This window comes from Melospiza georgiana, chromosome 1 (genome assembly GCF_028018845.1).
Source record: "Melospiza georgiana isolate bMelGeo1 chromosome 1, bMelGeo1.pri, whole genome shotgun sequence".
Classification (NCBI taxonomy): domain Eukaryota; kingdom Metazoa; phylum Chordata; class Aves; order Passeriformes; family Passerellidae; genus Melospiza; species Melospiza georgiana.
The window spans coordinates 153,637,496-153,663,453 of NC_080430.1; the positions used below are offsets into that span (position 1 = coordinate 153,637,496).

At 55.3% G+C, this 25,958-nt stretch overlaps 4 protein-coding genes and 1 long non-coding RNA gene across 6 annotated transcripts; 2 read left to right on the forward strand and 3 right to left on the reverse strand.

Annotated features, from left to right (window-relative positions):
- The first annotated feature begins 647 nt into the window (after positions 1-647).
- On the forward strand, positions 648-3,304 carry TIGD5 (tigger transposable element derived 5). The gene has a single exon (XM_058023550.1). The coding sequence runs from the start codon at positions 690-692 to the stop codon at positions 2,307-2,309; it is 1,620 nt and encodes a 539-aa protein (XP_057879533.1). The 5' UTR covers positions 648-689; the 3' UTR covers positions 2,310-3,304.
- Positions 3,305-4,491: 1,187 nt separating this feature from the next.
- On the reverse strand, positions 4,492-9,020 carry PYCR3 (pyrroline-5-carboxylate reductase 3). Of its 2 annotated transcripts, none has more exons than XM_058023571.1 (6): positions 8,928-9,020; positions 7,776-7,840; positions 7,347-7,526; positions 5,676-5,828; positions 5,493-5,585; positions 4,492-4,826 (listed from the first exon to the last, which is right to left on the reverse strand). In XM_058023571.1, the coding sequence occupies exons 1-6, from the start codon at positions 9,007-9,009 to the stop codon at positions 4,644-4,646; spliced, it is 756 nt and encodes a 251-aa protein (XP_057879554.1). In that variant the 5' UTR covers positions 9,010-9,020; the 3' UTR covers positions 4,492-4,643. The 2 variants fall into 2 exon arrangements, with proteins under 2 accessions (XP_057879554.1, XP_057879546.1); XM_058023563.1 differs by having other exon boundaries at positions 5,676-5,888.
- Positions 9,021-12,183: 3,163 nt separating this feature from the next.
- Positions 12,184-12,839, forward strand: LOC131086725 (uncharacterized). Its single transcript, XR_009114786.1, has 3 exons — positions 12,184-12,254; positions 12,517-12,587; positions 12,697-12,839. It is a non-coding gene; the product is annotated as an uncharacterized LOC131086725 (long non-coding RNA).
- Positions 12,840-12,926: 87 nt separating this feature from the next.
- GFUS (GDP-L-fucose synthase) lies at positions 12,927-18,718 on the reverse strand. The gene is made up of 11 exons (XM_058029870.1): positions 18,646-18,718; positions 17,653-17,802; positions 16,172-16,286; positions 15,838-15,966; positions 15,688-15,761; positions 15,368-15,501; positions 15,180-15,244; positions 14,940-15,006; positions 14,789-14,868; positions 14,559-14,658; positions 12,927-13,487 (listed from the first exon to the last, which is right to left on the reverse strand). Exons 2-11 carry the CDS (start codon positions 17,790-17,792, stop codon positions 13,432-13,434), a joined length of 960 nt encoding a protein of 319 aa, XP_057885853.1. The 5' UTR covers positions 17,793-17,802; positions 18,646-18,718; the 3' UTR covers positions 12,927-13,431.
- A 4,317-nt stretch (positions 18,719-23,035) lies between these two features.
- On the reverse strand, positions 23,036-23,350 carry LOC131093710 (feather beta keratin-like). The gene has a single exon (XM_058040994.1). The coding sequence runs from the start codon at positions 23,348-23,350 to the stop codon at positions 23,036-23,038; it is 315 nt and encodes a 104-aa protein (XP_057896977.1).
- Between the last annotated feature and the right edge of the window lie 2,608 nt (positions 23,351-25,958).

Genomic DNA, 25,958 nt, shown 5'->3' on the forward strand with positions numbered 1-25,958 from the left:
ACGGTGGGGAGGAAGCGAGATGCGCGAACCACCCCTCTGTACCTATTAGGACGCGCCGCCCCCCCCTTTTCCTTGCCATGTTGGATTCGTCCTCATACCTCCGCTAGCGCCCATGGGTTGTACCACTCTGCGAAAACGGGGATGCGCCACCTCGCTGCTTCCCACGCTACTCCCCTAGAATGATCCCCTATATTTTACGGGGGGCGTTACGGGGCGGAGGAGTCTCCGCGCTGTGCGTGCGGCGCGTTGTCTCCCTCCGCGCACTTCTTCTCCCTCCCGTGAAAGCCAAGTGGAACACTCAAGGGGGAAAGCGACGTGAGGGGAGGGGGCAGCGGAGTGGCGCTCTCCCCTCTTTTGGCAAAGTGGTACAACCCACAGGCGCTGGTGGAAATAGGAGGAAGAATCCAACTTGCCGAAGAAAAGGGGAAGGGGTAGCGGCGCAACTTAGTGGCTGTGGTGGGGTGCGCGCATGCGGGGGACCGGAGCGGAGACAAAGGCGCCGCCGCGCCCCCCCATCCCATCCCCGCATTCCTCCCCGGTTATAACGCGCCCCCCATTCCCATGGATGCGGGCGTCGCTGCATGCCCGGGGGGGAGCCGGAGGAGGGCGGGGGAATGGCGGGAGGGCGGCGGGCAGGAGGAGGAGGAGGTGGAGGCAGTAGCGCATCACCCGGGGGGGTGTCGGTGAAGATGTCGCTTCGCCGCGCCTACTCCATCAAGGACAAGCTGCAGGCCATCGAGAGGGTGAAGAAAGGCGAGCGCCAGGCGTCGGTGTGCCGCGCTTTCGGGGTGCCGGGGGGCACTCTCCGGGGGTGGCTGAAGGACGAGGCGAAGCTCCGCTGGTTCCTGGAGCAGCTCGGCGGCGAGGTGGGCACCCAGCGCAAGAAGATGCGCTTGGCAAACGAGGAGGAGATCGACCGCGCCGTCTACGCCTGGTTCCTCGCCCTGCGCCAGCACGGCGTGCCGCTCTCCGGACCCCTCATCCAAGCACAAGCGGAAGCCTTCGCCCGGCAGATCTACGGGCCTGAGTGCACCTTCAAGGCGAGCCACGGCTGGTTCTGGCGCTGGCAGAAGCGCCACGGCATCTCCAGCCAGCGCATCTACGGCGAGGGCGGCCTCCCCGCCGAGCCCGAGCGCGCCCCGGCCACCCGCGCCGAGGTCCTGCCCGATGCCGGCGGCTACGGGGACGAGCAGATCTACAACGCCAACATCACCAGGCTCTTCTGGAAGCTTCTTCCCGGTTCTGGAATCACGGCGAGGCGTCCGGCCCGCGGCGAGCGCGTCACGGTGCTGCTGGCCGCCAACTTGACCGGCTCCCACAAACTCAAGCCTTTGGTGGTGGGGGGTCTCCGCGATCCCGCCAGCCTCCGGCATCACAACCAAGACAAATTCCCGGCTTGCTACCGCTACAGCCCCGAGGCCCGGCTGGCGCCGGCGCTTCTGAGGGCTTGGTTCTTTGAGGACTTCGTGCCGGGCGTGAAGCGGTACCTGAGGCGGAGCTGCCTGCAGCAGAAGGCCGTGCTGCTGCTCAGCTCCGCTCCGTCCCGCTCTGGAGGGGGAACTGAGGATTCTCCGCCGCTCCAGACTCCGGATGGATCCATCCGTGCTCTGTTCCTCTCCAAGAGTCCCTCAGGGAGCGGTTTGGCCGGAGCAGGAGGCCGAATCCCGGCGCCGCTGGAGCAAGGGGTGGTGTCGGCCTTCAAGCAGCTCTACAAGCGCGAATTGCTGCGCTTGGCCGTGTCCTGCGGCGGCCCCGGCAGCCCCGCGGATTTCGTGCGCTCCTTCCTCCTCAAGGACATGTTGTACCTGGCTGGGCTCTCCTGGGATCTCATCCCGCCGGGATCCATCGAGAAGTGCTGGCTGCTGGGGCTGCGCGCCGCCTTCGAGCCCCAGCCCGGCGAGGAAGAGCACGGGGACACCCCCGGAGGGGAGGAAGGCGGAGGGGACAGCAAGGTCTTCAGTGACCTGACCCACCTGGCCGCCTTGGCTTTCAAATGCTTGGCTCCCGAGGAAGTGTCCGACTGGTTGCACTTGGATGATGCAGCTCCGGGTGCGGAGGAGGACGATGGTGGCGAGGAAGAAGGCGCCGAGGAGGATGATGAGGAGGAAGCAGCTGGTGGCAGAAGGGGTGGGGAAGGAGGAGATCCTTTGCTGCCCACGGCTGGGGAAGCCATCCAGGGTCTGGAGACGGCGCTGCGCTGGCTGGAGGGACAGGACCCGCGGGAGGTGGGGCCGCTGAGGCTGGTGCAGCTCCGCTCCCTCATCTCCATGGCCCAGCGGCTGCGACGCGGCCGCAGCCCCCAGTCCTAGGGCAGGGACAGCTGCCAGTTTTTGGCTACCAACCACCCCTGGCTGTCCACAGAGCTGGGGACACCCCGGTTGTCCCGGGGAGATGGTGGTGGAGGTGCCACCCGCCCCTCTGTGACCGGGATTCCCTGGGGATCAGGAAGCCCAGATGCCTGTGGGTCACAATTCAGGGGATTTTTGTGCAACAGCTCGAATTCCAGGGTTGTTCCTTACCTAAATATATTTAGGAGGTGCTATTTTTTATGTCCCTTGTGGCCCCTGGTCAGTGGCACTGCCAGAAGGGGGGTGGATGCCCCCTAAAATTGCCCAGTTCCCCCAATTCCATGGGGAGAAGGAGTGAAGGAAGGACCTGCTCAGTGTCCATGGGGGATGTTAACTGAAAAATCCCCAAATCCCAGAGCAGGGTTGAGGTGTGCACAGCCAGCTGGACGTGGGCCACTCCTGAGGTGCTGCAGGGGAAATATCCCACCTTGGAAGAGGCTGGTGACGCCCTTCCCACTGCCAAAACAGAATCCTGTTACACCAGGATGGTTTGGGGCTGGTTTAAGGCAATTTCCTTCAGGCACTGGGTTGGGAAAGGGACTCTTGGGTGGCATCCACGAGAAAGAGGCACCTCCATCATTCCCATCACAGCTGGGAACACCTGGACCACAGAGACCTGCTGATCCAGGTGCCATCATCCGAGCATCCTCGTGGAGCTGAAGGCTCCAGGGATGGGGGTTGAGGTGTCCTCATGGGGTTTGTGGGGTGGCCGGGGCTGGAGGACACATCTGGGTGAGTTGAGGTTGGGCTCCTGGCACTGCCTTGGAATATTGGAGGCATCTGATGGGAATTTAGCAGCTCCTGACCTGATTTGGATGAAATTTTAGGGTGTTTAGCTGAATTACTGGAAGAGGGAAATGAAATTAACTCCTCAGTGCTGCCGTGCCCCATGCCAGCAGGCAGGTTGGGGTCTTTACTTGTTGGTTGTCTCCTTGCTGCAGAGTTTATGGAAATTAAATGGATTTTTATTCCCACATGGAGGTTGTTGTCTGTGAACTGTCATGCGGAGCCATCCCAGAAGGATTTGGGCTGGCACCAGGGGGATCTTCATGGGGTTGTGTCCTCTCAGTGTGGCCTTCACCACACCAATGGGGTGTAATCATGCAAAATCACATTTCTGTTTATCATCTTTTACACCAAAATCACCCCACGAAAAGATTCTGGAGCTTGAGACGTGGCTCATTTCAAACAGGAATTTGTGAATGAAAAAAACTTTCAGCTGTGTGACAAAAATGCTGCAAAGATCAGCAGAAGGTGCTGGGCTGGAGGTGTTTGAACTGGTTTGGGGGGGTGAGAATATAAAATTATAGAATGGTTTGGGTGGGAAGGGACCTGCAAGGCCATCAAATTCCAAACCTCTGCTGTGGTCAGGGACACCTTTCACTGTCCCAGGCTGGTCCAAGCTCAGTCCAGCCTGGCCTTGGACACTTCCAGGGATCCAGGGGCGGCCACAGCTTCTCTGGGAATTCCATCCCAGCCCCTCACCACCTTCCCAGGGAGGAATTCCTTCCCAATATCCCATCCAACCCTCTCCTCTGGCAGTGGGAAGCCATTCCCTGTGTTCTGGCATTCCAGGCCCTTATCCAAAGTCAGGGCTCAGCATGCAGATGTTCCACCAGTGATGTTTTGCCCAGAAAATACGTTTTCATCCTCAAAGCAGTTCCCAAATCATCTCTAATTGCATCAGAGGCAAGCTGAGCTTAATTAGTTCATGGAAAAGGCTCAGATCCTCTCCTGATGGGCAAGTTTGAGTTTTTACCCCTTTGAAATTCCTGGAGATGGGAGCAGATCAGGGTTTCCATCCCGTTCCCTGGTGCCAGGGAGGGATCATGGTGCAGATTTTTTGGCTGGTTGAGCTCTTGCCCATAGTTCTGGAATGTGGGCAGCATCCTCGTGGATGTGGCTCTGACCACAGGGGTGCAGCCATTCTCCCAGCTCCAGAAGGGTTAAATTGGGAACGCTTCATTCCCAAAAGTCTCTCCCCAGCGCTGCACATCCCACATCAGCTTCATCCTTGGTGCCAGCACCGTCACCAGTGAGCATGGAAACCATGGATGTCACCTCCCCATGGAAGTGACCCCGTGGTGGCCTCCCAGGGCCACAGGGACCACAAAAAGCCACACACCCCATCGCTCTGGCCACGTTTATTTGGTTCCAGCCCCGCAGAGGTAACACGTGCCCACAACACCTCCCACCCGCACCCACGTTCTCCCGAAGATCTCAGGATCCCCCTGCTCCTCAGAGGAGCTCGCTTTGGTCTCCATCACCCCTCCTGTCCCAGAAGGGGCTTGTCCATTAGTCCTTGGCCATGTCAGAGGCCCGTTTGGTGGCCACCTCCACGGCATCCATGACGGTGGCCCGGAGCGCTCCCTTCTCCAGCTGGTGCAGGGCGTGGATCGTGGTGCCCCCGGGCGTGCAGACGTCCCCCCGCAGCTTGGCCGGGTGCTCCCCCGTCTCCAGCAGCATCTTGGCTGCGCCCTACGGGACACCAGGACACCAAAAAGGTCAGATTTGGGACTTGCCAAATTCCCCTTTGCACGGTTGGATGTGGAACACCGTGATGGTGTTCACAGGGGTCTGAGGATGAGGGAAGAGATGAGGATGTGACTCCATGTTTCAGAAGGCTTGATTGATTTATTATTATTTTATCATATATATTATATTATAACTATACTGAAAGAATAGAAGAAAGAGTTTCATCAGAAGGCTAGCTAAGAATAGAAAAAGAATGAATGAATAATAAAGGTTTGTGTCTCAAACAGAGAGTCCAAGCCAGCTGACTGTGATTGGCCATTAATTAGAAACAACCGCATGAGACCAATCACAGATGCACCTGTTGCATTCCACAGCAGCAGATAATCAATGTTTACATTTTGTTCCTGAGGCCTCTCAGCTTCTCAGGAGGAAAAATCCTCAGGAAAGGATTTTTCAGAAAATATCATGGCTACAGATGGCATCACCATCCCAACACCCCCATAGTGAGGAACTGTCCTACTGCCATGCCCTTTGTCCTTCTGGTTTTTACTTCCAAGAGGGGAAACTGAGGCAGAGCGGCTTCCAGCACTTCCTCCCTCATCCCAAGGGAGGAATGGAGCCCAGGGGGAGGAGGGAAAGGGGAAATGCCGATGTGTCCCAAGGACTCACCAGCAGCGTCTGCGCCGCGATCCTGCTGGCCAAGGCGCCCGGCATTCCCATCTTCACCGCGCCCTCGGCCAGCGCCTCGGCAAACAGGTAAACCTGGGCAGAGAGGAGCATCCAGGGGAGAGCCTGGAGCAAGGAGAGGACACCCCAGATCCCAGGACAGCATCCCCTGTCCCTCTGGCTTACGTAGGCCACGCCGCTGCCGCTGAGCCCGGTGTGGATGTCGATGTAGGACTCGGGCACCTCCTCGCAGAGGCCGCAGGAGGACAGGAGGCTCTGGAGGAGCGCGGCCTCCTCGTCACCCGCGTTGCTGCCCCGGGAAAAGACCATGGCCCCTGCCTGCACCACGCAGGGCAGGTTGGGCATGATCCGCAGCACTTTGGTCCCGGGAGGGAGGAGCTGGGAAAAGATGGGGATGGGAGAAGGGGTGCCAGCCATGGGGAGTACCCAAAGGTGTCCGGAGACACCAGGATGTGTCTCAACCCATCAGGCTGGCGGAGAAGTGAGGAGCACGGGGAGGGAGCTGGAGGGGCAGCTGGGAGGGGACAAGGCCACAGAGGTGTGTCCTGTGTGGGCCTGGGTGCAAATGGAGGAGAAAGGAGAGGAGGAGGAAAGGAGGAAGAGGAGAATGAGAGATGAAAAATAAGGCAGAGAGAAAGGAAAGGAGGAAGAAGGAAGGAGGAGAAGGAGAAGGAGAAGGAGAAGGAGAAGGAGAAGGAGAAGGAGAAGGAGAAGGAGAAGGAGAAGGAGAAGGAGAAGGAGAAGGAGAAGGAGAAGGAGAAGGAGAGAAGGAGAAGGAGAGAAGGAGCTGGAGGGGCAGCTGGTAAGGGACAAGGCCACAGAGGTGTGTCCTGCATGGGCCTGAGTGCAAATGGAGGAGAACAGAGAGGAGGAGGAGGAAAGGAGGAAGAGGAGAATGAGAGATGAAAAATAAGGAAGATAGATAGGAGGAGGAGATGGAGAAGGGGAGAAGAAGGAGAAGGAGAGAAGGAGAGAAAGAGAAGGCGAGAAGGAGGTGGGCAAGGGAAAAGGAGAAAAGGATGAGGAGGTGGATAGGAGGAAAAGGAGAAGGAGAAGGAAGAAGAGGAAAAAGAAAGGAGAGGAGGAGAAGGGAGAGAAGAAGGAGAAGGAGAAGGGAAAACAAGCAAAAGGAGAGGAGGAGAAGGAGAAGGAGAAGGAGAAGGAGAAGGAGAAGGAGAAGGAGAACCAGGATGAGGACAAGGAAAAAGGAAGAGAGAGGATGAGGAGGAAGAGGAAGAGGAGAAGAAGGAGGAAGAGGAAAAAGAAAGGAGAGGAGGAGGAGGAGGAGAGAAGGAGGAGAAGAAGGGAAACACGCAAAAGGAGGGGAGAAGGAGAAGGGGAGAAGGAGAACCAGGATGAGGACAAGGATAAAGGAGGAGAGAAGGAGGAGGTGGATGAGGAGAAAAGGAGGAGGAGAAGGAGGAAGAGGAAGAAAAAAGGAGAGGAGGAGGAGAAGGAGAGAAGAAGGAGGAGAGGAAGGGAAAAAAGAAGCAAAAGGAGAGGAGAAGGGGAAGAAGGAGAAGGAGGAGGAGAAGAAGAACCAGGATGAGGACAAGGAAATAGAAGAGAAGGAGGAGGTGGATGAAGAGGAAAAGGAAGAGGAGAAGGAAGAGGAGAAGGAGGAAGAGGAAAAAGAAAGGAGAGGAGGAGGAGAAGGAGAGAAAAAGGAGGAGAGGAAGGGAAAACAGAAGCAAAAGGAGAGGAGGAGAAGGAGAAAAGGAGAAGCAGGAGAGAAGGAGAAAAGAAGGAAAAGGAGAAGAAGGAGAAAAGAAGGAAAAGGAGGAGCAGGAGAGAAGGAGAAAAGGAGAAAAGGAAAGGGAAAAGGAGGAGTCTCACCCGCTGCAGTGTCTGGATGGTGACACCAGCCACCAGTGACACCACGATGTGCTGGGGCCCCACAGCAGGACGGATCTCCTCCAGGACACCTGGCAGGATGTGGGGTTTGGTGGCCAGGAAGACCAGGGTGCTCCTGTACATCACTTCCAGGTTGCAGTGCGTGGTCCGGCAGCCCAGCTCCTGCCCAGGGACAGGGAGAGGGATCAGCACCCCCAAAACCAGCATCCCAAAACCAGCATCCCCACGGTAATGACATGTCCAGAGGCATGCACACAGCCTGAGGACCTGCTCTGGTCACAAAGCCACCGAGGCTGTGCCTGGATCTCACCCAGATCTGGGAAGGATAGGCCAAACCCCTCCTGAGTGTGGGGGAAAATCTCAAAATCTCAAAATCACCCCAAAATCTCCCACCCCCTGGGCCCCACTCACCCGCCAAGCGCCCAGGTTTCTGTCCGAGGGAGCGCTGGCCAGGACGTTGCTGGCTGGAACCTTCCCTGTGGGGACACGGGGCATGGGGTGAGCGGCCAGGGTGGCCCCAGGGTTGGGGGGACACCCCAGCACAGCCCAGACACCCCAATTTCCACCGGGATGTGATTCCTACAATCCCAGGAGGATCCCAAAGGGGGACATGGAGCAAAGGGGGCTGGCACCAGTCGTGTCAGGGTACAGTGACAACGGAGGTGGCCCTAATGGGCAGGGCTGTACCCACACTGTGCTATAGGACAGGGACAATCTGGGACACACGGGCAGCAGGGACAGGGCTGTGCTCTCATTGTGGGACAGGGCTGTCCCCATGTCCCCACACTAATCTGTGGGACAGGGCTGTCCTAATGTCCCCACACTGAGCTGGGGGACAGGGACCCTGGGGACAGGGATAGACAGGGCTGTCCCCAATGTCCCCAAAATGATCTGGGGAACAGGGACCCTGGGGGACTGGGACAGGACAGGGCTGTCCCCATACTGATCTGTGGGACAGGGACACCAGGGAAGAGCACGGTCCCCAGGGAAGAGTGGCAGGAACGGGCTGTCCCCATGTACTTCCAGTGTAGGACAGGAACCCGGGGAAGGGCTGGGACCTTTGGAATAGGCCAAGACAGGGCTGTCCCCGCGTCCCTCCAATGGAGCACAGGGACCTGGTGAAGGGCTGGGACCTTGGGAATAGGCCAAGGCAGGGCTGTCCCTATGTCCCTCCAATGGAGCACAGGGACCTGGTGAAGGGCTGGGACCTTGGGAATAGGCCAAGGCAGGGCTGTCCCCGTGTCCCTCCAATGGAGCACAGGGACTCGGGGGCGGGCTGGCACTTTAGGAACGGGCCAGGACAGGGTTGTCCCCACATCCCTGCACTGGAGCACAGGGACCTGGGGGCGTGCTGACACTTTAGGAACGGGTCAGGACGCGACTGTCCCCATGTCCCTCCACTGGACAGCAGGGAAGGGAGTGCAGGGAGCGTCCGGAGCAGCGCTGTCCCCATGTCCCCTCACACTTCCCTGCGTCACAGGACACGCAGGGAAGGCGCCAGACCGGGACTGTGGCCGTGTCCCCTCCCCTGTCCGTGTGTCCCGGCCGCCCCCCGTGCCGTACCCGCCTGCAGCAGCCCCCGGACGAGCCCCCCGGCCATGCGCCCGGCGCCCACGAACCCGACCCACAGCTCGGGCTCCTCCATCGCTGTGTGAGGCCGCGCCCCAGAGCCACACCCCCGGCGCTGGATTGAGCTCGGGCAGCCACGCCCCGCTCTTCTATTGGTGGATCCGCTGCTAAGGGGCGGGGTGAACGGGGTAAAGAGGGGGAAACTGCGCAGGCGCCGGCGCCACGCGGTTCGCGCAGGTGTACGCGTGGGGGTCCTGGAGGGAATTCCCGAACCATTCCCAAAACCTTTCCAAACCTTCCCCGCAGCGCTCAGCGGAGCCCCGGCACCCCTGGGGCCACGAGGGGATCCCCACCACGGGGGTGGGGACTAAATTTGGCCGTGAGAGAGGTCCCCAAAGTTGTCCGTGGATGTGGGAGGTGCTTCCCACTCTCCTGGCCCCACAGGTTCCCCCACCCGCCGGCATCCACGGGTTTGTGGGGGTACTTTCTGAGGGGGTCCCTAATTTGTCCCCAGATCCCCTAATTTGTTGGTGGATGTGGGAGCTGCTTCCCATTCCAGGGTGCTCCACACCCACCAGCATTCCTGGCACTATCGGAGGTTCCCCTGGTGGGAGGGACCCTGAAATTTGGGGAGATGGTTCCTGTAATTTGTACATGAATATGGAGGGGTTTTCCCCACTCTCTTTTCCCCACAGGACCCCCTCCATTCCCATGATGCTGCTCCAGAGCTCCTGGGCTGTGCTGCTCCTCTGCGCCACTGCTGGGTTTTGGGGGTGGCTGGGCCTCGCTGCCCACCCAGAGAAGGTGGGGACCCCCCCCATCCCTCAGAGCTGGGGTTCACCCCACAAATCCCCCTCAAGACAACCACGGGTGACAGCCGGTTCTGGGATGAGGCCAAATGCCAGGAGGTGTCACACCTGGAGCACCCAGGGGTGCATTTGGGGTGTCCATGGGGAAAACCAGCATTTCCCCATCATCACCTCCCAAATATTCACCTCAGGAGGAGCTCTGGGAGACCTGGATGAGGTCAGCTCTGGATGAGATCCCCGTGGCCCAGCTCGTGCAGGACATCGCCCACCGGATGGGTATGAGCGAAGGTTGGGATGCTGCAACATTCCCATATCCCACTTTGGGACTGATCCAACCTCTTTTCCCACCCCAGGGAATATGAGCAGCCGTGGGGCTGCAGAGCTCCAGGGAGGACACCAGGTTGTCCCATCCAACCTCCATCAGGAGCAGCAAAGACCTCAGGATGTTCATCCTCAACCAGGTGGGAACACAGCAAATCCCATTCCTGGGTTTTTCACACTGGGGTGCATCTTCCCCAGCTCATCCCACTGCTGCTTCCATCTTTTACATATGCAGAGAGCATCCTGGTCCTTCAGGAGGTGATGGAGAAGCTGCAGAAGGTCAACCAGAGCCTGGAGCTGGTGCTGACAGCCTTGGAAGATGCACAAAGCCGGCTCGAAAAGCACCTGGAGCACCTCAAAGCCGTCCCTGACCTGGATGGTGAGCGGGAATGGGGGCTGGAGGATCGATGGGAGCTGCTGGATGCCAACACCAGGCTCTTCTTCCTCATCCCACAGGTCAGAGCCAAAGTGTCACCTCCTCCTGCATCCCACACAGCTCATACTTCACGCTCCTGGTTCTCCCACTGGTGCCAGCGTCATTCCAGGCCATCTTCCTCCTCCTCTTCCTCGCTTCCAGCGCCCTCGGCATTCCAGCAATCTCCACTCTCCTGGTCCTGGCTGCAGCAGGTGGGGACAACTGTGGGGACAGTGGTTGGGGACCCAGCACCCTGGGGACACAGCATCTCTGTCCTCTCCCACCCTCTCGTTGTCCCACAGGGCACTGGCTGCTGGCATCCGGCTGCCGTGGTGCCGGAAGGATCCGGCCAGTGGTTCCCCGGGAAAAGGCTCGGTACCGGCTCACCTCCACCCCGGAGAGGTAGGAGGTGGTGGAGGAGGTGGCATGGAAACCTTGGGAGTTGCTGGGTCCCACCCTGGATGTCCCATCCTTGGTGCCTCATCCTGAATTTCCCATCCTGGATGTCCCACCCTGGAGCCATCTGGCACAAGTTCTCAGGAAGGGACAGGACACATCTTGGTGGCTTCCTTAGATAGGACACATGTAGCTTTTGGACACCTCATCCCAACTCCTTGCACCATTTCTCTTCAGATGTTCCATCTTGGATGTCCCATCCTTGGTGCCTCATCCTGAATTTCCCATTCTGGATGTCCCACCCTGGAGCCATCTGTCAGAAGTTCTCAGGAAGGGACAGGACACATCTTGGTGGCTTCCCTAGATAGGACACATGTAGCTTTTGGACATCTCATCCCAACTCCTTGCACCATTTCTCTTCAGATGTTCCATCTTGGATGTCCCATCCTTGGTGCCTCATCATGAATTTCCCATCCTGGATGTGTTCCACCCTGCAGACATCTGGCAGAGGTCTCCAGGGAAGGACAGGACACATCTTGGATGGCTTTCTTACAGGTTTTGGGCATCTCATCCCAACTCCATGTCCTGTTTCTGGTCAATGTCACATCCCTGGGTGTCCCATCCTGGAGCCATCTGGCAGAAGTCTCCAGGGAAGGACAGGACACATCCTGGTGGCTTTCCTATGGATTTTGGGCATCTCATCCCAACTCCCTGAACTATTTCTGGTCAATGTCCCATCCTGGAGTCATCTGGCAGAGGTCTCCAGGAAAGGACAGCACACATCCTAGTGGCTTTCCTGTGGATTTTGGGCACCTCTGGCAGAAGTCTCCAGGGAAGGACAGCACACATCCTGGTGGCTTTCCTGTGGATTTTGGACACCTCTTCCCAACTCCTTGACCTATTTCTACTCAGAGAAGGGTGTGGAGAGGCTGGAGAGGTTCATGTCTCCATGGTGGTGGTGACACTGAAGCCACCAAGGTGACAGGAGTCCGGTTTTCCTTCTTCCCACACAGGGAATGCGACATGGAGCTGCTGCAAGAGGAGTTGGACAGGATGGAGATGAGCTGCCTGCAAAATGAGAGGCGCCCACAAGGTGGGATCTGTGGTGGCTGTGGGACAAGGATCCAAAGTCCTGACACGTCCCCATCTCGTGCTGGGACATTTGTGTTATCCCCGTGTCCCAAAGCTCTGCCAGGGCACGTGCCACCACCCCAGAGTGTCCCCATCCTCCACCTTGGAGGGTATCTCCACCCCTGCCTTGTTCTTACAGAGCCTTCACACCTGGAGCAGCCCCAAGAAGTGGCCAGAGACATTCCCAAATTCACAGGGCAGGTGTCACCTGACCCCGATGGCCAGAGGACAACACCGAGCTCCTGTGGGGTAAGGTGCTGGGTGGGATGTCCCCACGTTGGTGTTGTTCCCCAATATCTGCTCTTGGGGACCACCTGGGTCTCACTGAGGGTCAGGTCCTCCAAGGTTGGGGTGTCCTCACCGTGGTGGCACCTTGGCATGGGGCAGACAGACAGGGCTGGGGACATGACATAAAGGGAGGAATTTGGGGTGGAAGAGGGTGTCCCGAAGGATGGCCAAGGCACCCCAGGGGACAAGGGACATCTGCAGGAACCCCTTCTTCCCAAACCAGGTGACACCGGAGCCGGTCATGGATGCTGGGAAGCTCCTGGAGCCCAAAGCCTGCACCCCAAGGGCCAACATGTGAGCACCAACTACCCAGAATGTCCCTTCTCCATGGCTTGGTGTCACCTCAGGGGGACACCAAGGTGCTGGTGGCTTCTTCGGGTGCTGATTGGTGTCTCCTCTGTAGGTCCCCGTGCCAGGGCCTCACCAGGGCTGGGCAGCGGTGCCGGAAGAAAGCGATTCCCGGGCTGGAATTCTGCCACATCCACACCACCAGCAGTAGCTCGGCCATGGATTCATCCCCCTGTTTTTGACCCTCTACCCCCTCCCTGAGGTGTTTTAACCCTTTTTATGGCTGTTCCAGATCCTGGTGGAGAACATGGACCCTAAGGATGCCACTGGATATGGGTACAGGTGTTCATTATCCCACCAGTTTTATGCTATTTGCATATATTTTAATAAATGCCACAATTACAGCTGGAGTCTTTCCCATTCCTATCCTGAGACAGGGGACTGTGGGATCATCTCCATGTGCCAAGAGCAGCAGCAAATTCCCTGCTGCCATTTCCATGCCCCGGATTCCTGATTGCCTTCCCTTTGTTACACCTAATTGCAGGTAATTAATGTAGCTCATTAACAGCTCAGAGCCACCACTCTCTTGGACACAGCCACGGTGATGGCTCCAGTTAGCTCCTACCACTCAATTTGGGATTTTTTTTGGGATGCCCCAACTTTCCTCCCCCCTGCCCTGGGCGTCCTGCGCCGCTCCCAGCAGTGGGGCAGGAATGTGGGAGCTGCTCCCCGCGCTCCCATTTTCACTTTGGAAATGTCACTGTCACCCCCCCAGCCCTGTCCTCTGCCCCAGCAAAGGACAACCCTGAGTTGAAGAGGATGATCGCGGTGCCAGGCGGTCCCGGTGCCGTCACTTCCTGGCGTTGGCATAGTTGGCGTTGAACCAGGCACAGGTTTCCTTCACGGCTGGGGAGGGAGAAGATTGGATGGGTTTGGGGATTGGGAATGGATTTTCGGAATTTATTTTGGTCATAGAATCACAAGATGGGTTTTGGGACTGGGAATGGATTTTGGTCAGAGAATCATGGGACAAGTTCTGGGATTGGGAATTGATTTTGGTCAGAAAATCATGGGATGGGTTTGGGGATTGGGAATGGATTTTCGGAATTTATTTTGGTCATAGAATCACAAGATGGGTTTTGGGACTGGGAATGGATTTTGATCAGAGAATCACAGGATGGATTTGGGGACTGGGAAGGGATTTTGGTCAGAGAATCATGGGACAGGTTTTGGGATTGGGAATTGGTTTTGGTCGCAGAATAATGGGACATTTGGGGGATTGGGAATGGGTTTTGGTCAGAGAATCACGGGATGGGTTTGAGGATTAGGAGTGGATTATGGGAATGGGTTTTGGTCAGAGAATCACGGGATGGGTTTGAGGATTAGGAGTGGATTAGGGGAATGGATTTTGGTCAGAGAGTCACGGGATGGTTTTGGGGACTGGGTTGAAATTTTGGAATTTATTTTGTTCAGAGAATCACGGGATGGCTTTGGGGACTGGGAAGGGATCTTGGTCAGAGAATCATGGAAGAAGTTTTGGGATTGGGAATGGATTTTGGTCAAAGAATCATAGGATGGGTTTGGGGACTGGGAATGGATTTTGGTCAGAGAATCATGGAACGAGTTTTGGGATTGGGAATGGATTTTGGTGAAAAAATTATGGGACATTTGGGGGATTGGGAATGGATTTTGGTCAGAGAATCATGGGATAGGTTGGGTTGGAAGGGACTTTTTTAGGTCGTCTCATCCAACCATCATGCAAGGAGACACCTCCCAAGAGACCAGGTTGCTCCATGCCCCATCCAACCTGACCTTGGATATTTCTAGGGATAGAGAAACCACCAGGCCCTGGACAGCACATGCCAGTGTTTCACCACCCTCATTCCTCATCCAGAAAGGATGGACCACCTAGACGCCACAAAGGCTGATGGCACGGGGTAGGACCCCCGGTGTATCCTGGAGACTCCCCCATCTCACCTTTCCTGAAAGGTGTGAACTGGAATTCGGGCAGGTACCGCCGGAGCTTGGCATTGCTGGCCGTCTTCTTGAACTGCCCATCGGACTTGGTGGTGTCAAACTGGGATGGGAAGGGTTAAGGAGGAAAACCACGTCTTGCTTTTGCTCCCTTGGTGGGAAGAATCCTCTGGATCATGGAATCTCCCAGGGGAGCTGGTGGGAACAGGGGCTTAGCCTTTTGTGAAGGATACAACGAGCTCCCCCCTGAATTCCATGGCCTCCGCGATGGCCTCTGCTGCTTCCCGGATGGAGACTTCATCTTCTTCTCCCACTGTGGAGAAGGGAAGGATCATGGCTGTTCCCTCATGGAGAGGGGACGTCTGGGGGGCAGCCAGGGCTTACCTGACAAAATGATTGGCTCCACCTCATCGTATTCCCGCAGCACCCAAATGAAAAGTCGGGCCAGGTCCTGTTGAAGAGCAGACAACTCTTGGAGTGGTCACTGGTGTCCCCCAGTCCTCCCATCCCAAGGGGACACAACTCTGGGAATGTCCCAGGACAAGCCAGGGGGGTTCAGACCCCTCCAGGGTCCTGCCAGTGGGTCCTCCAGCCCCCTTCCCTGCTTCCCAAGGCCACACCTACCAGGGAATAGATGAACTGCCTCCTGGGCTTGCCTGTTCCCCAGACGGTCAGAGCAGAGCCGGACTCTGCAGGAGGAAGGAGCCATGACCACCAGAGCCACCTCCAACCACCCCGCAGAGCAGGTAGGAAAGAAAAAACCCCCTCATTTCTCCCCAGAAAAAAATCCCTGGAAGTCCTGCCACCCTCACGTTTGGCCAGGTAGACCTTGTGGATGAGCCCTGGCAGGACGTGGCCGTCCTCGATGTTGAAGTTGTCGTGCGGCCCGAAGATGTTGGTGGGAATGACGGCGGTGAAGCGTCGGCCGTGCTGCTCGGAATAACCCCTGGATGAGAGCAGGGAAGGGATGGTGGGTGGGCTCTCAAGCCCCTTCCTCCAGCACCCAAAAAACCCCAGCCAGCAGCACCTTCACCTGCTGAGCCCCAGGTATCTCCCCAATTTCCACCTGGAATTCCCACTGGATTCCCCTTGCCTTGAAATCCCATGGCTGCTCCCATGTCCCCAAACTCACCTGTTTTGGACATCAATCATCCTCTTGGCGTAGGAGTATCCAAAGTTGGAGCTGTGAGGTGGCCCGTTGTGGATCTGGGAATATCAGAGCGGACAAATTAAGCAGGGCAGGGACTTTCCCTGGGTTTCGTGTGGGAATGGGGACTCTCACCATGGTCTCGTCGATGGGATAGGTGGTCTTGTCTGGGAAGATGCAGGTGGAGAGGCAGGAGACCACCTTCTGCACCCCCGACTCGTGGGCAGAGTGCAGGACGTTGTCATTGATGTGGATGTTTGTCCTCTGGGAAAAGGGACATTTATCAGGATCGTGGGGTCAGGGATCCCCAAATTCCTTCACCAGTACCTCATTAATAACTCCAGAAGCCACTGGAGCTCTGGTCTGGCACTGGCAGCAGAGCAAACCACATCCCTGTGTGCCCATATCCAAATTTAGGGAGTGCAGCACCCACAGGGATCCCAACAGTGCCAATTCCGAGGGTGCTCACCCAAAAATCCAGGTTGGAGCGGATGTTTTTGAAGAGGCCTCCGACCATGGCAGCCAGGTGGATGACGTGGGTGGGCTTGTGCCTCTCAAACAGGGCTTTGGTCTCGGAGCTGCTCCTGGAATGGGAAATTTTGGGATTCATTGGGGTCGGCAGAGAAAATTGAGGCGTTTGCAAGGACAAACTCAATCCTGGGAGAGGAAATGTTGGGGTGTGGTGGGGGCAGATTGGAGAGTTTCTAAGGAAAAACCCAGTCTTGGGATGGGAAAATTTGGGATTGGGTGAGGTCAGCAGAGCAGACTGGGCTCTTTTTGAGGGAAAATCAAACCCTGGAACGGAAAAATTTGGGATTAAGTGGGGTCAACAAAGAACATTGGAGCAATTCCAAGGAAAAACCCAGTCCTGGGATAGGAAAATTTGTGATTCAGCTGGGTCAACGGAGTAGACTGGGATGTTTCAAAGGAAAAAGGAAATCCAGGGATAGGAAATTCTTGGGGTCGCCAGAGCAGATTGGGGTGATTCCAAGAAAAACCCCAATCTTTGGATGGGAAAATTTGGGGTTTAGTGAGGCCAACAGAGGAGATTGGGTCGTTTCCAAGGAAAAATCAAACACTGGAATAGGAAAATTTGGGATTTGGTGGGATCAAGCAAATTGAGGCATTTCCAAGGAAAAACAAAATCCTGAGAAGGGAAATTTTGGGGTCTCCAGAGCAGACTGGGGCAATTCCAAGGAAAAACCCAATCCTGGGATGGGAAAATTTGGGGTTTACTGAGGTCAACAGAGCAGACTGGGGTCTTTTGGAGGAAAAACAAAATCCCAGGGTGGGAAATTTTTGGGGTTTGTCAGGACCAACAGAGCAGATTTGGTTGTTTCCAAGGAAAAATCAAACACTTGAATAGGAAAATTTGGGATTCAGTGGGGTCGATAGAGCTCATTGGGGTGTTTCTGAGGGAAAAACTCAATCCTGGAATGGGAAAATTTGGGATTCAGTGGGGTCAACAGAGCAGACTGAGGTGTGCCCAAGGAAAAATCAAGCACTGGAATGGGAAAATTTGGGATTTGGTGGAATTAGCAGAGCAAATTGAGGCATTTCCAAGGAAAAGCCAAGTTCTGGGATGGGAAATTTTGGGGTCACCAGAGCAGACTGGGGTGATTTGGGGTTTACTGAGGTCAACAGAGCAGACTGGAGTCTTTTGGAGGAAAAACCAAATCCTGGAATGGGAAATTTTGGGGTTTGTCAGGGTCAAGGTTGTCAGGGTTGTTTCCAAGGAAAAATCAAACACTGGAATGGGAAAATTTGGGATTTGGTAGGATCAAGCAAATTGAGGCATTTCCAAGGAAAAACAAAATCCTGAGATGGGAAATTTTAGGGTCACCAGAGCAGACTGGGGTGTTTCCAAGGAAAAATGAAGTCCAGGTATGGGGGATTTTGGGGTTGATAGAGCAAATTCCAGGGTTTCCAGAGAAAAAAACCCCAACTCACGTCAAGTCAGCGTCCCGGGAGGACACAAAGATCCACTCCTCATCCGGCTGCCCCTCTCCATCAGCCACCACCTTCTCGATGGCTCTGCCCACCAGGCCGGTGCCACCCGTCACCAGGATGCGCTTGGTCACCTCCGTCATGGCCAAAACCCTGCATGGAGGACAAGCTGGGAGCACGGGCATGGACCACCCTGGTGTGGGCACCCACAAGCATCCCCCACACCCCATGCAGGTGGGATCAGGGTTTTGGGGGGAAATTTCTGCGTTTCTGGGCAAAAAGGGGCGTGTTTGGCTGTGATAGGGCTGAAATTCCTCAGCTGGAGGCCACCTGGGCGAGGGCCAGCCCTGCCACGTGGCACTGCCCAGCCTATGGAAAGGGAGGGGCACCTGCACCCCCAGGTGTGTGCCCCAAATCTCCTTCTGCACCTCCAAATCGCCTCCCACACCCCAGATATCCCCCTGCACTTCAGGGAGGCTGCATCCCAGATCTACTCCTGAACCCCGAGTTTTGTGTCTGCACCCCAAAATCTCCACCTGCACCCCGTATCTCTTTCTGTACCCCAAATCTCCCTCTGCACCCCGGGTCTGCACCCAATATCTCCCCCTGAACCCCAAATTTCCCCCTGCGCCCCAGATCCTATGTTTGCAACCTAAACCTTCCCTGCACCCCAAATCCCAGCTCTGCACCCAGGATTGCATCCACGCCTCCCCTGCCCCTCAAACCCCAGCACTGCACCCCAAATCCCAGCTCTGAACCCAATGCTAACCCACCCACCTCCTCTGCACCCCAAATCTCTCTCTTGCACCCTCATCTCCCCTCACCCCGTCCCGTCCCGTAGCGCGTCTCCCCTCTCAACCCACAACCTCCCGCACCCCTGCCCTCCCCACCGTCCTGTCCCCCCACTTTGGGGGACCCCCCGGTTCTCCTCCCCACCGGTCTGGGGGGCTCCTGTCCCCACAAATGTCCCTTAATGGGGTGAGGGGCGCGTCTCACCCTCAGCTGGATTCGGGGCCACTCGGGTGCGCTCGGATCTACTCGGTAAAGTTCGGCTGCTCTCGGCTCGGTGTGGGTTCGGGTTGAGTCGGTAGGGGCTCGGCTGTGTTCGGCCTCGCGCGGCTCGGCTCGGTGGGGGCTCGGCTGTATTCGGCTATACTCGGGGCTGCTCGGCGGTGCTTCGTGGAGACTCGTCTAGGTTCGGTTGCTCTCGGCTCGGTAAGGGCTCGGCTGGATTCGGCTTCGCTCGTCTCGGCCCGGTGAGGGTTCGGCTGAGCTCGGCTTCTTCCGCCGCCGTCACCGGGCGCTGCCGCTTGGCTCATCGGGAAATGTAGTCCATGCCCGGCGTCAGGGGAAAGGAGGGGGCGCAAGGGAGAAGATTTTGGGAAGAGGGACAAGGGAAATATAGGGAAGAGAAGGAAGTGCAGGGGAAGGGAAGGAGGTGGAGGGAAGGGAATGGGGGTGCAGGGACAGAAGGGTGGATGAGAAAGGGGTGCAAGTGCAGGGGAAAGGAAAAGAGAAGGAAAGAGGATATAAGGGTTTTAAGGGGGTTCAGGGGAAGGGGTGCAAAAGCAAGGGAAGGGGTGCAAAAGCAAGGAAGGGGGTGCAGGAAAGAAAGGGGGTACAAGGAAAGGGGTTTCCTAGGTGTCCACCAAAATAGAGCTCCATCAAAAGGGATTTCAATGTGAAAACGCTTTAATCACTTTTAATACACTTAAGCCGAGATTAAAAATGAGCAGAGCTATCCTGCGTGTGGGGGATGGTTTTGAAGGCACCCCTGCCACCCCCACATCCAGCTGGATTTTCCCCTAGGGATTTTTGCGAGGCAAAGGCATGGCTTTGCTCTAAATTAAAATTTTGAAAGTGGAATTAAAGGCAACCCAGCCAGGAATTCCCACAGTACTCCTGCCAAAGCCCTGGGTAGCCCCAGCGTTGAGGAGCAATAGAATGTCAGATTTTCATTCCTTTTCTCCAGGCTGAGACCTGGAAATGTGCCCTTTTCCTTTGGGAAAGTCTCAGGGAAGGCTGAATCCTTGGGGACCTCCTTGCTGGGAGATGGGGGCGTCCTTTGCTTATTTAAAGATGTCACCTTGTGCCTCTGTCCCCTGGAATTGCCCACCCCCTCTTCCAGCTGGCTGAGTCCCTGTGTGTGTCCAGCCCTTTCAGGCCTTTCCCAGCTCCAAAATCCCACTCCCAGGGGTCTTGGTGTTGTTCCCACCTGATGTTTTACAGGATTCCCTGGCTGATCTCACCCACAGAGCCAGGGATGGACGCTGAATCTCCTTCTCCATGCCAGCTAATTCCATGTCTGTCCTGCACCCTCCACGAGACACTTGAGGTTTGGCAAGAAGAAACCTCACGTTGATGTTGGGATGAGTCAGATCCAGCTGCATCCATGCTTCCACCTCACTCCACGGTGAAATTATGGAATAAAAGGGTTTGGGTTGGAATAAAATAATTCCCATAAATAAAAATCATCCCATTCCAACCCCTTGCCATGGGCAGGGACACCTTCCACTAGATCAGGTTGCTCCAATGTGGCCTTGAACACTCTCAGGGATGAGGGGGGAAAGTCAAGGAATATTTTCCACGTGCTGGTGGGAGAATAAGATGTTCCTGCTGCCTCCTGCAAATTTTGGGAGACTAATTAGGGATAAAACCACGTTTCAGCCAAGGAATTGCTGGGAGGTGGCGCAGCCCAAGAGCTGCTGTGACAGCACTCGAATAACCACGGTGTTGCATTAAATGCAGTAATTTTGGAGCTTAAATATGCTAATTCTGGGTCTAATTACCAAAGAAATGTTGGAGCATGAGGGAAGATCACAGGGGAAAGGGATAAAGTTGCGGCGACCACATGGGACGGACTCGTTTGTTAATGAAATATCACCCAGGCTCCTGATGTTATCTAACAAGGCCTTTGGGATCTGAGGATCAAAGCCTGCAGCCAGACCCATTAGCTCATCTGGGCAGGGCGTCTGCATGACACGATGCAGAGGACATCCCAGGACCTTCCAGCCGGCAGGATAAAGCTTGGGGTGGCTTGGCCAGGATCCTGTTGGAGAACCGCTGCTCAGTGTGAGGCGTCGTTTCCGTAACTAAGCTTCCTTGTTGGGTGACCTATTTCTCTGGAATGGGCCCGGTTCTGGGTCCAGCCCCACTCCCTGCTCTGCCCTCCCCATGCCTCCCAGGAAAGTGGGGCAGATGAGTATGAGATTCCTGGGTATGAGATTCCCAGGTACAGCCTGTCCCAGGTGGAAGCTGTCCGAGGATGAGGCTGCAGCCAAGCTCCAGGAGCCCAGGTGAGACAGCTCTAAGCATCCCTTCCCTGCTAAAATTCCAGCTTTGTGGCTCTCTTTTAGGGAGCAGCACATCAGCAGTGACCCCTTTTTCCAGGCCTTGTCCCACAGGATGGTCTGTGCCAGTTCCCATAGGGATTGGGGGTTGCTCCCCACAGTGTGCAGCCCTTTGGGAGTGGGAATTATCCAACAGCACAGAGGGGGAAGACTGAGATGGGGATGGGGATGGTGAACACAGATATTCCAAGAAATCTCGTTCATGGGATTGGGAGCAGCTGCTGCACAAGAATGTCCTTTCCACCATCATTTTGGATTTGGTCTTGTTGAGCCCAGTCCTCTGGAGGAGAGAGATGAACCTGCCACTGCTCCATGGTGGGGTTTGGGGTTATTCTGGGAGTGGGGTCTTGGCTAGGCGGGTGTGAATCCCATTGGGAGAGACACTGGAAGAGATGCCACCTCTTCCAGCCCATCCCATCTGTTTGGTGTCTCCTTGGATGGAGTGCAGAGAACTGGGCAGGACCCAAGATCCCATCCCAGGGTGGATGTGAGAGAGGAATGTGGGCACAGGGCACTGTGGATGCAGATCTGAGCCTCCTCCCAGTGTTCCCTGGAACCCACGTGAGCTGACTGTGCCCAAAAAGAGCGTCTCTGGCGCAGGTTTGGGATGAGGCAGACATCCCGCTGGGCCTGGCTGCTTGGGCATGTCCCAGGACCATGGGAAGGTGAAATCCTGCTCTAGTTTCAGTCCAAGTGTTGATGTCAAGCTGGATGAACTCCAAGGTGAATGAGTATAAGAGCAGGGATTAGTTAAATTTGTCTTTTTATGGGTTAGACTTTATTTAAGATGAGCTGAAGTTGGTGCCTCAAGGCCAGCCAGGGGAGATGCACTATTTAACTAAACAGAGAAATAAAAAGGCCAAACAGTTCCAAACCTATTCCCTCTCTTCTTTCTCAGTTCAGCTGCAGGGCCTGTTTAGTTTTGGTTTTAAGGAAGGGCTTTTGTTCCTCAGCAAACTCTTCCTCTTTGAACCAAATCTGAATCCAGCTGTGCATGGAGTTCTCTGCCTCTCTGGGCTCCAGCTGCTCCAGAGATGTTGTTTTAATTTGCTTTTGATGAATATTTTAGTGCTGCCAATAGCCCTGGAGACTTTGAACTCGTGTACCCGCCCAGAGCTCACCTGTTTGCCAGGAGCCTTTGTACAGAGAAAAAAAAACACATCAAAGGAGAAGAAAGAGTGAATGTCACTGGTGAGAAGCAATTTGGGGAGACCAAAGATCTTTATGACCCAAAAATCCGTGTTGGAGTGTCAAAATTGGGAGACAAAAAGGCAGGAAGGTGGCAAAAGGGGCACCATCTTCTCAGCAGGGTCACAGGCTCGTTCCTGCACCTCGTTGCCAGGTCTCCATGCTGCACCTCAGGAATCCACAGTGACTCAAGTCATAATGGGGATGTGATGTGTGACCTCAGAGCAGAGGGTTGGTGACTTGGGATCACCAGCACAGATGATCCAGAGACCCTGAAAAGGGAGGAGGGTGCCCTGGAGGCTCCCTTAATGGACCCTGCTGTGAGGAAGGAAAGGGGGATTTCCACCAGGGATCAGTTGAAGACCTCATAACAAGAGGAGATCCTGGCCTGGAGACTCCCAGGGAGGTGGAATGGGGACTGTCCAGCCAGGTGGACAATGCAGCAATGACCATCACCTGGGTCCGCTGAGGAACTCACAGTAAGGGGTGTGATGGCCTGGAAACACTGGTAAACCAAGGCCCTTGCAGGAAAAGGGGAAATGGAAATGGAACCTTTCCTGGGTGGCCCTGGCACCCCTCTGAAAGTGAAGATGGTGTCAGGAAGACTGCAGCTATTTCAGCTGGGAGCAAAGTGTCTGTACTGGGTGTAGCTGCAATATGTCTGGTGTAAGAAGAGGAGGCATCTGAAGCTTTGCTGAAGGAAAATTTTATTTACGTAAAAGAATGAATAGATAGGAGCAGCAAGAGGAACGGATCCAATGTGAGGTTCAAGTAGGGCAAATATGAGCCAAGGTGCTTTGGTTGCAGGATCTGTTGGCAGAGGGCAGAGCTGGTGGTGCTGAGGGCCCTTAGCAGATGGAGCCATAGCCCCTTGTGCCATAGCAGCCCAGGCCTCCCAGGCCGTAGCCAAGGCCAAAGCCACCAAATCTGCCAGAGATGGGCTGTCCCTGGGCATTGAGCTCAGTGCCCAGAGCAGCGGAGGAGGTGGATCCGACGGCGGTGTTCTGGGGGAAGGAGGTCATGATGGGTCCTGGCAGGGTGACCATCACAGGGGAAGGGTTGATGATGACACGGGAATCCTGGCATTGCAGGGCACAGGGCTCGTTGCAGCTGTTGGCCAGCGGGGTGGGTCCGCAGGGACTGCAGAGGCTGTTGCAGGCCATGGGTGTGGTGTGGAGGGTGCCTGGAAGAGAGAAGGGTAAGGCAGGGCAGGGGCATGGGGCAGCAAGGGGCAGTGAGGGAGTGTGGAAGCTGTTGTGGAGCTGTGGGGAGGCATGAGGGCGGCTGGGGCTGAGCGTGCTGGAAGAGAGGGGCCAGGGGTGCAGAAGCAGGAGGGTCAGGGGATTGAGTCTCACCTGGTTATAGGCAGGAGGAGGAGGAGAACTCTTGAGGAGAAGTGTGTGAGGGAGAGAGGCTCTGGGCTGGCTTTTATGCTGGTTCTGGAGGGGTGGGACAGCCTTGTCCCATGGCTTTGGGGCATTTTGCAGGCCGGGTGAGTGCTGAGGTGAGGAGTATTTTGCTCCCCACAACTCTGCAGTGTCATGTCCTGCTTTTGAGGACATGACCTTGGCGGCAGCTTTTAAATGCAGGTATTAGAGACCAAAGGCTGCTGTTAATTTTGTTTCTCTGGGAGGGCTGAATACATGACCAAAGCTTTGGAGAGGTGGGATGTCATCATCGTGGCAGTGGTGTGCTGTGGTTTTGTGGCTGTGTGGTGAAGACGGGCCTCTTCCACCACAGCCACGTCAGACTGGTTTGGGCTTTGCAGCTCTTCTTGAGGTGACAGGGGACAGGTCCCCTTCCATCGCATTTTCTGTCTCCTGACCATATTGTAAAATTCCTAAACACCTCTATATTTCAGGCCTTTTCCCCTAGTGATGGGAAAGCAATTCCTGTGATTTACAGATGCCTCTCATTCTCCGAAGGTCTTGTGCTGGTCCATCTATAGCTGGTGAAAGATAAGGGGAAGAACTCGTGTGAGGAGCAACTGATGTAGCTATAGACATTCACTTTTCAGAAAAAGTGAGTTGACCTTGTTACTCTCTAGAGGTACCTGAATTGAAGCCATAATATCAGTTTTGTCTGACATAGCCTTGCAGGTCATCATGTGGGGAATGTTTTCCTGCACACAATTGTGCAGTGTCATGTCCTTCTGTTGAGGAAGTGTCCATCTGACCTTGGTGTCAGCTCTAAAGTGAGAGTTGGTAATTGGGAGGATTTGTTTGGAAGATGTGTGTCAGAAAAACCAAAATGTACAACAAAAGCCTAAGAAAAATATGGGTGTCATCAGTGAGGTCATTCTGTAGCATTCGTGTTGTTTATTTTGTGGGTGTGTTGTGAAGAGGGTCCCCATTCCACTGCAGCCATGTCAGGCTGGTGTGGCCTTTGTACCTGTGCTGTGCATGAGGAGCTGCCCCTTCCATTGTGGTCATTCCTCCTTCATAGCGAGAGTATTTGAAACCAAAGGCAGGTGTTGATGGTGTGTGTCAAAGGGGACGGAAGATGTGACCAAGATTTGGAGAGGTGGAATGTCATCAGTGAGGTCATCCAGGAACTCATGGTTTTCAGTTTATTGGGTGGGAAAATTTTATTTACATAAAATTTACTTAGAGGAATCCCAAACTATCCCCGCTGTGTGAGGCAGGTCTGGGCTTTGCATCTGTGCCAGGTGTGAGTGCCTGGATTGTTGCATTCTGTGTCAGCAGAGGGAGATTTGCCCCTTCAGGGAGCTGGCAGATGATGGCATGTCTGAGGCCTCAATTGGCCATTCCACTGGTCAGAAGGACCTCGAGACTAAGGTTTAAAGGAATCTTCCAAGGTTCAAACAAGAGAAATGAGAAGTTCAGCATCTGGACAGGACTTGCCCCTGGGTCATGCTGTGGGCAGAGAGTCTGAAAAGTGACTTTTCTGAACAGGACCCAGTGGTGCTGAAGGAGAAAAGAATGAGCAGCTGGTTGTGGTGGAGAATTACTTCAGTGGAGCATCACCTGTGCCCCAGACAGATTTGTGGAAATTGTTGCCATGAAGTCAGGAGAGGTGGCCCTTCCTCTCTTTAGAGCATTGGTGAGAGCCGGTGTGTGGTGATGTGGACAGTTCTGGCTTCCATAGGTGAAGAAGCACAAGGGGGTAGTGGACAAAGAGCTGTTGAGGGCCACCAGATAATTAAGGGCCTGGTGGCTCCTTGCTAGAAGAGAGACAGAGAGAACTAGGACTCTGAGGAGACAAGGATGGGCAGTGATGTGTCACCAGTGTGTGAGAGCCATGCTGTTCTCAGGTGTGCACACTTGAAGGAATAGAAGGCACATGCATATTTGAATATAAAGTGAATTCCATGGGCAAAGGAAGCAAGAATTTTTTAGTGCGTGTAGATGGTCTCAGAGTGTAAGAGGCACTGGGGTCCCTCTTCTTGAAGGTCCAAAACTGATCTGGCCACAGTCCTGGAAATCCTGTTCCTGCTGGACCTGCTTGAGCAGAGGGGATGGAAGCACTTTGACTCTGGAATTCCTGCCTAAGCGCATGATGTTATTCCTCTGTTCATGGGGTGGAAACAAGAGTGCTTCTAAAAATAATTTCTCAAGTGTATGCTGGCATAGATTGAATTTGGCAGAGCAGTGCCCAGGAAGCGATTATTGAGTCAAGGCTTTTGGAAGAGGAGGTGATGGCCTTGCGTCATGTTCAGGAAGGTCTCCCCTCTCCCTTGGTTCCCATGTCAGCGTTGGTTGTTTTTGGTGGGGACATATTTGCTAAGAAATGTTCCTTGCTCCCTTTCAA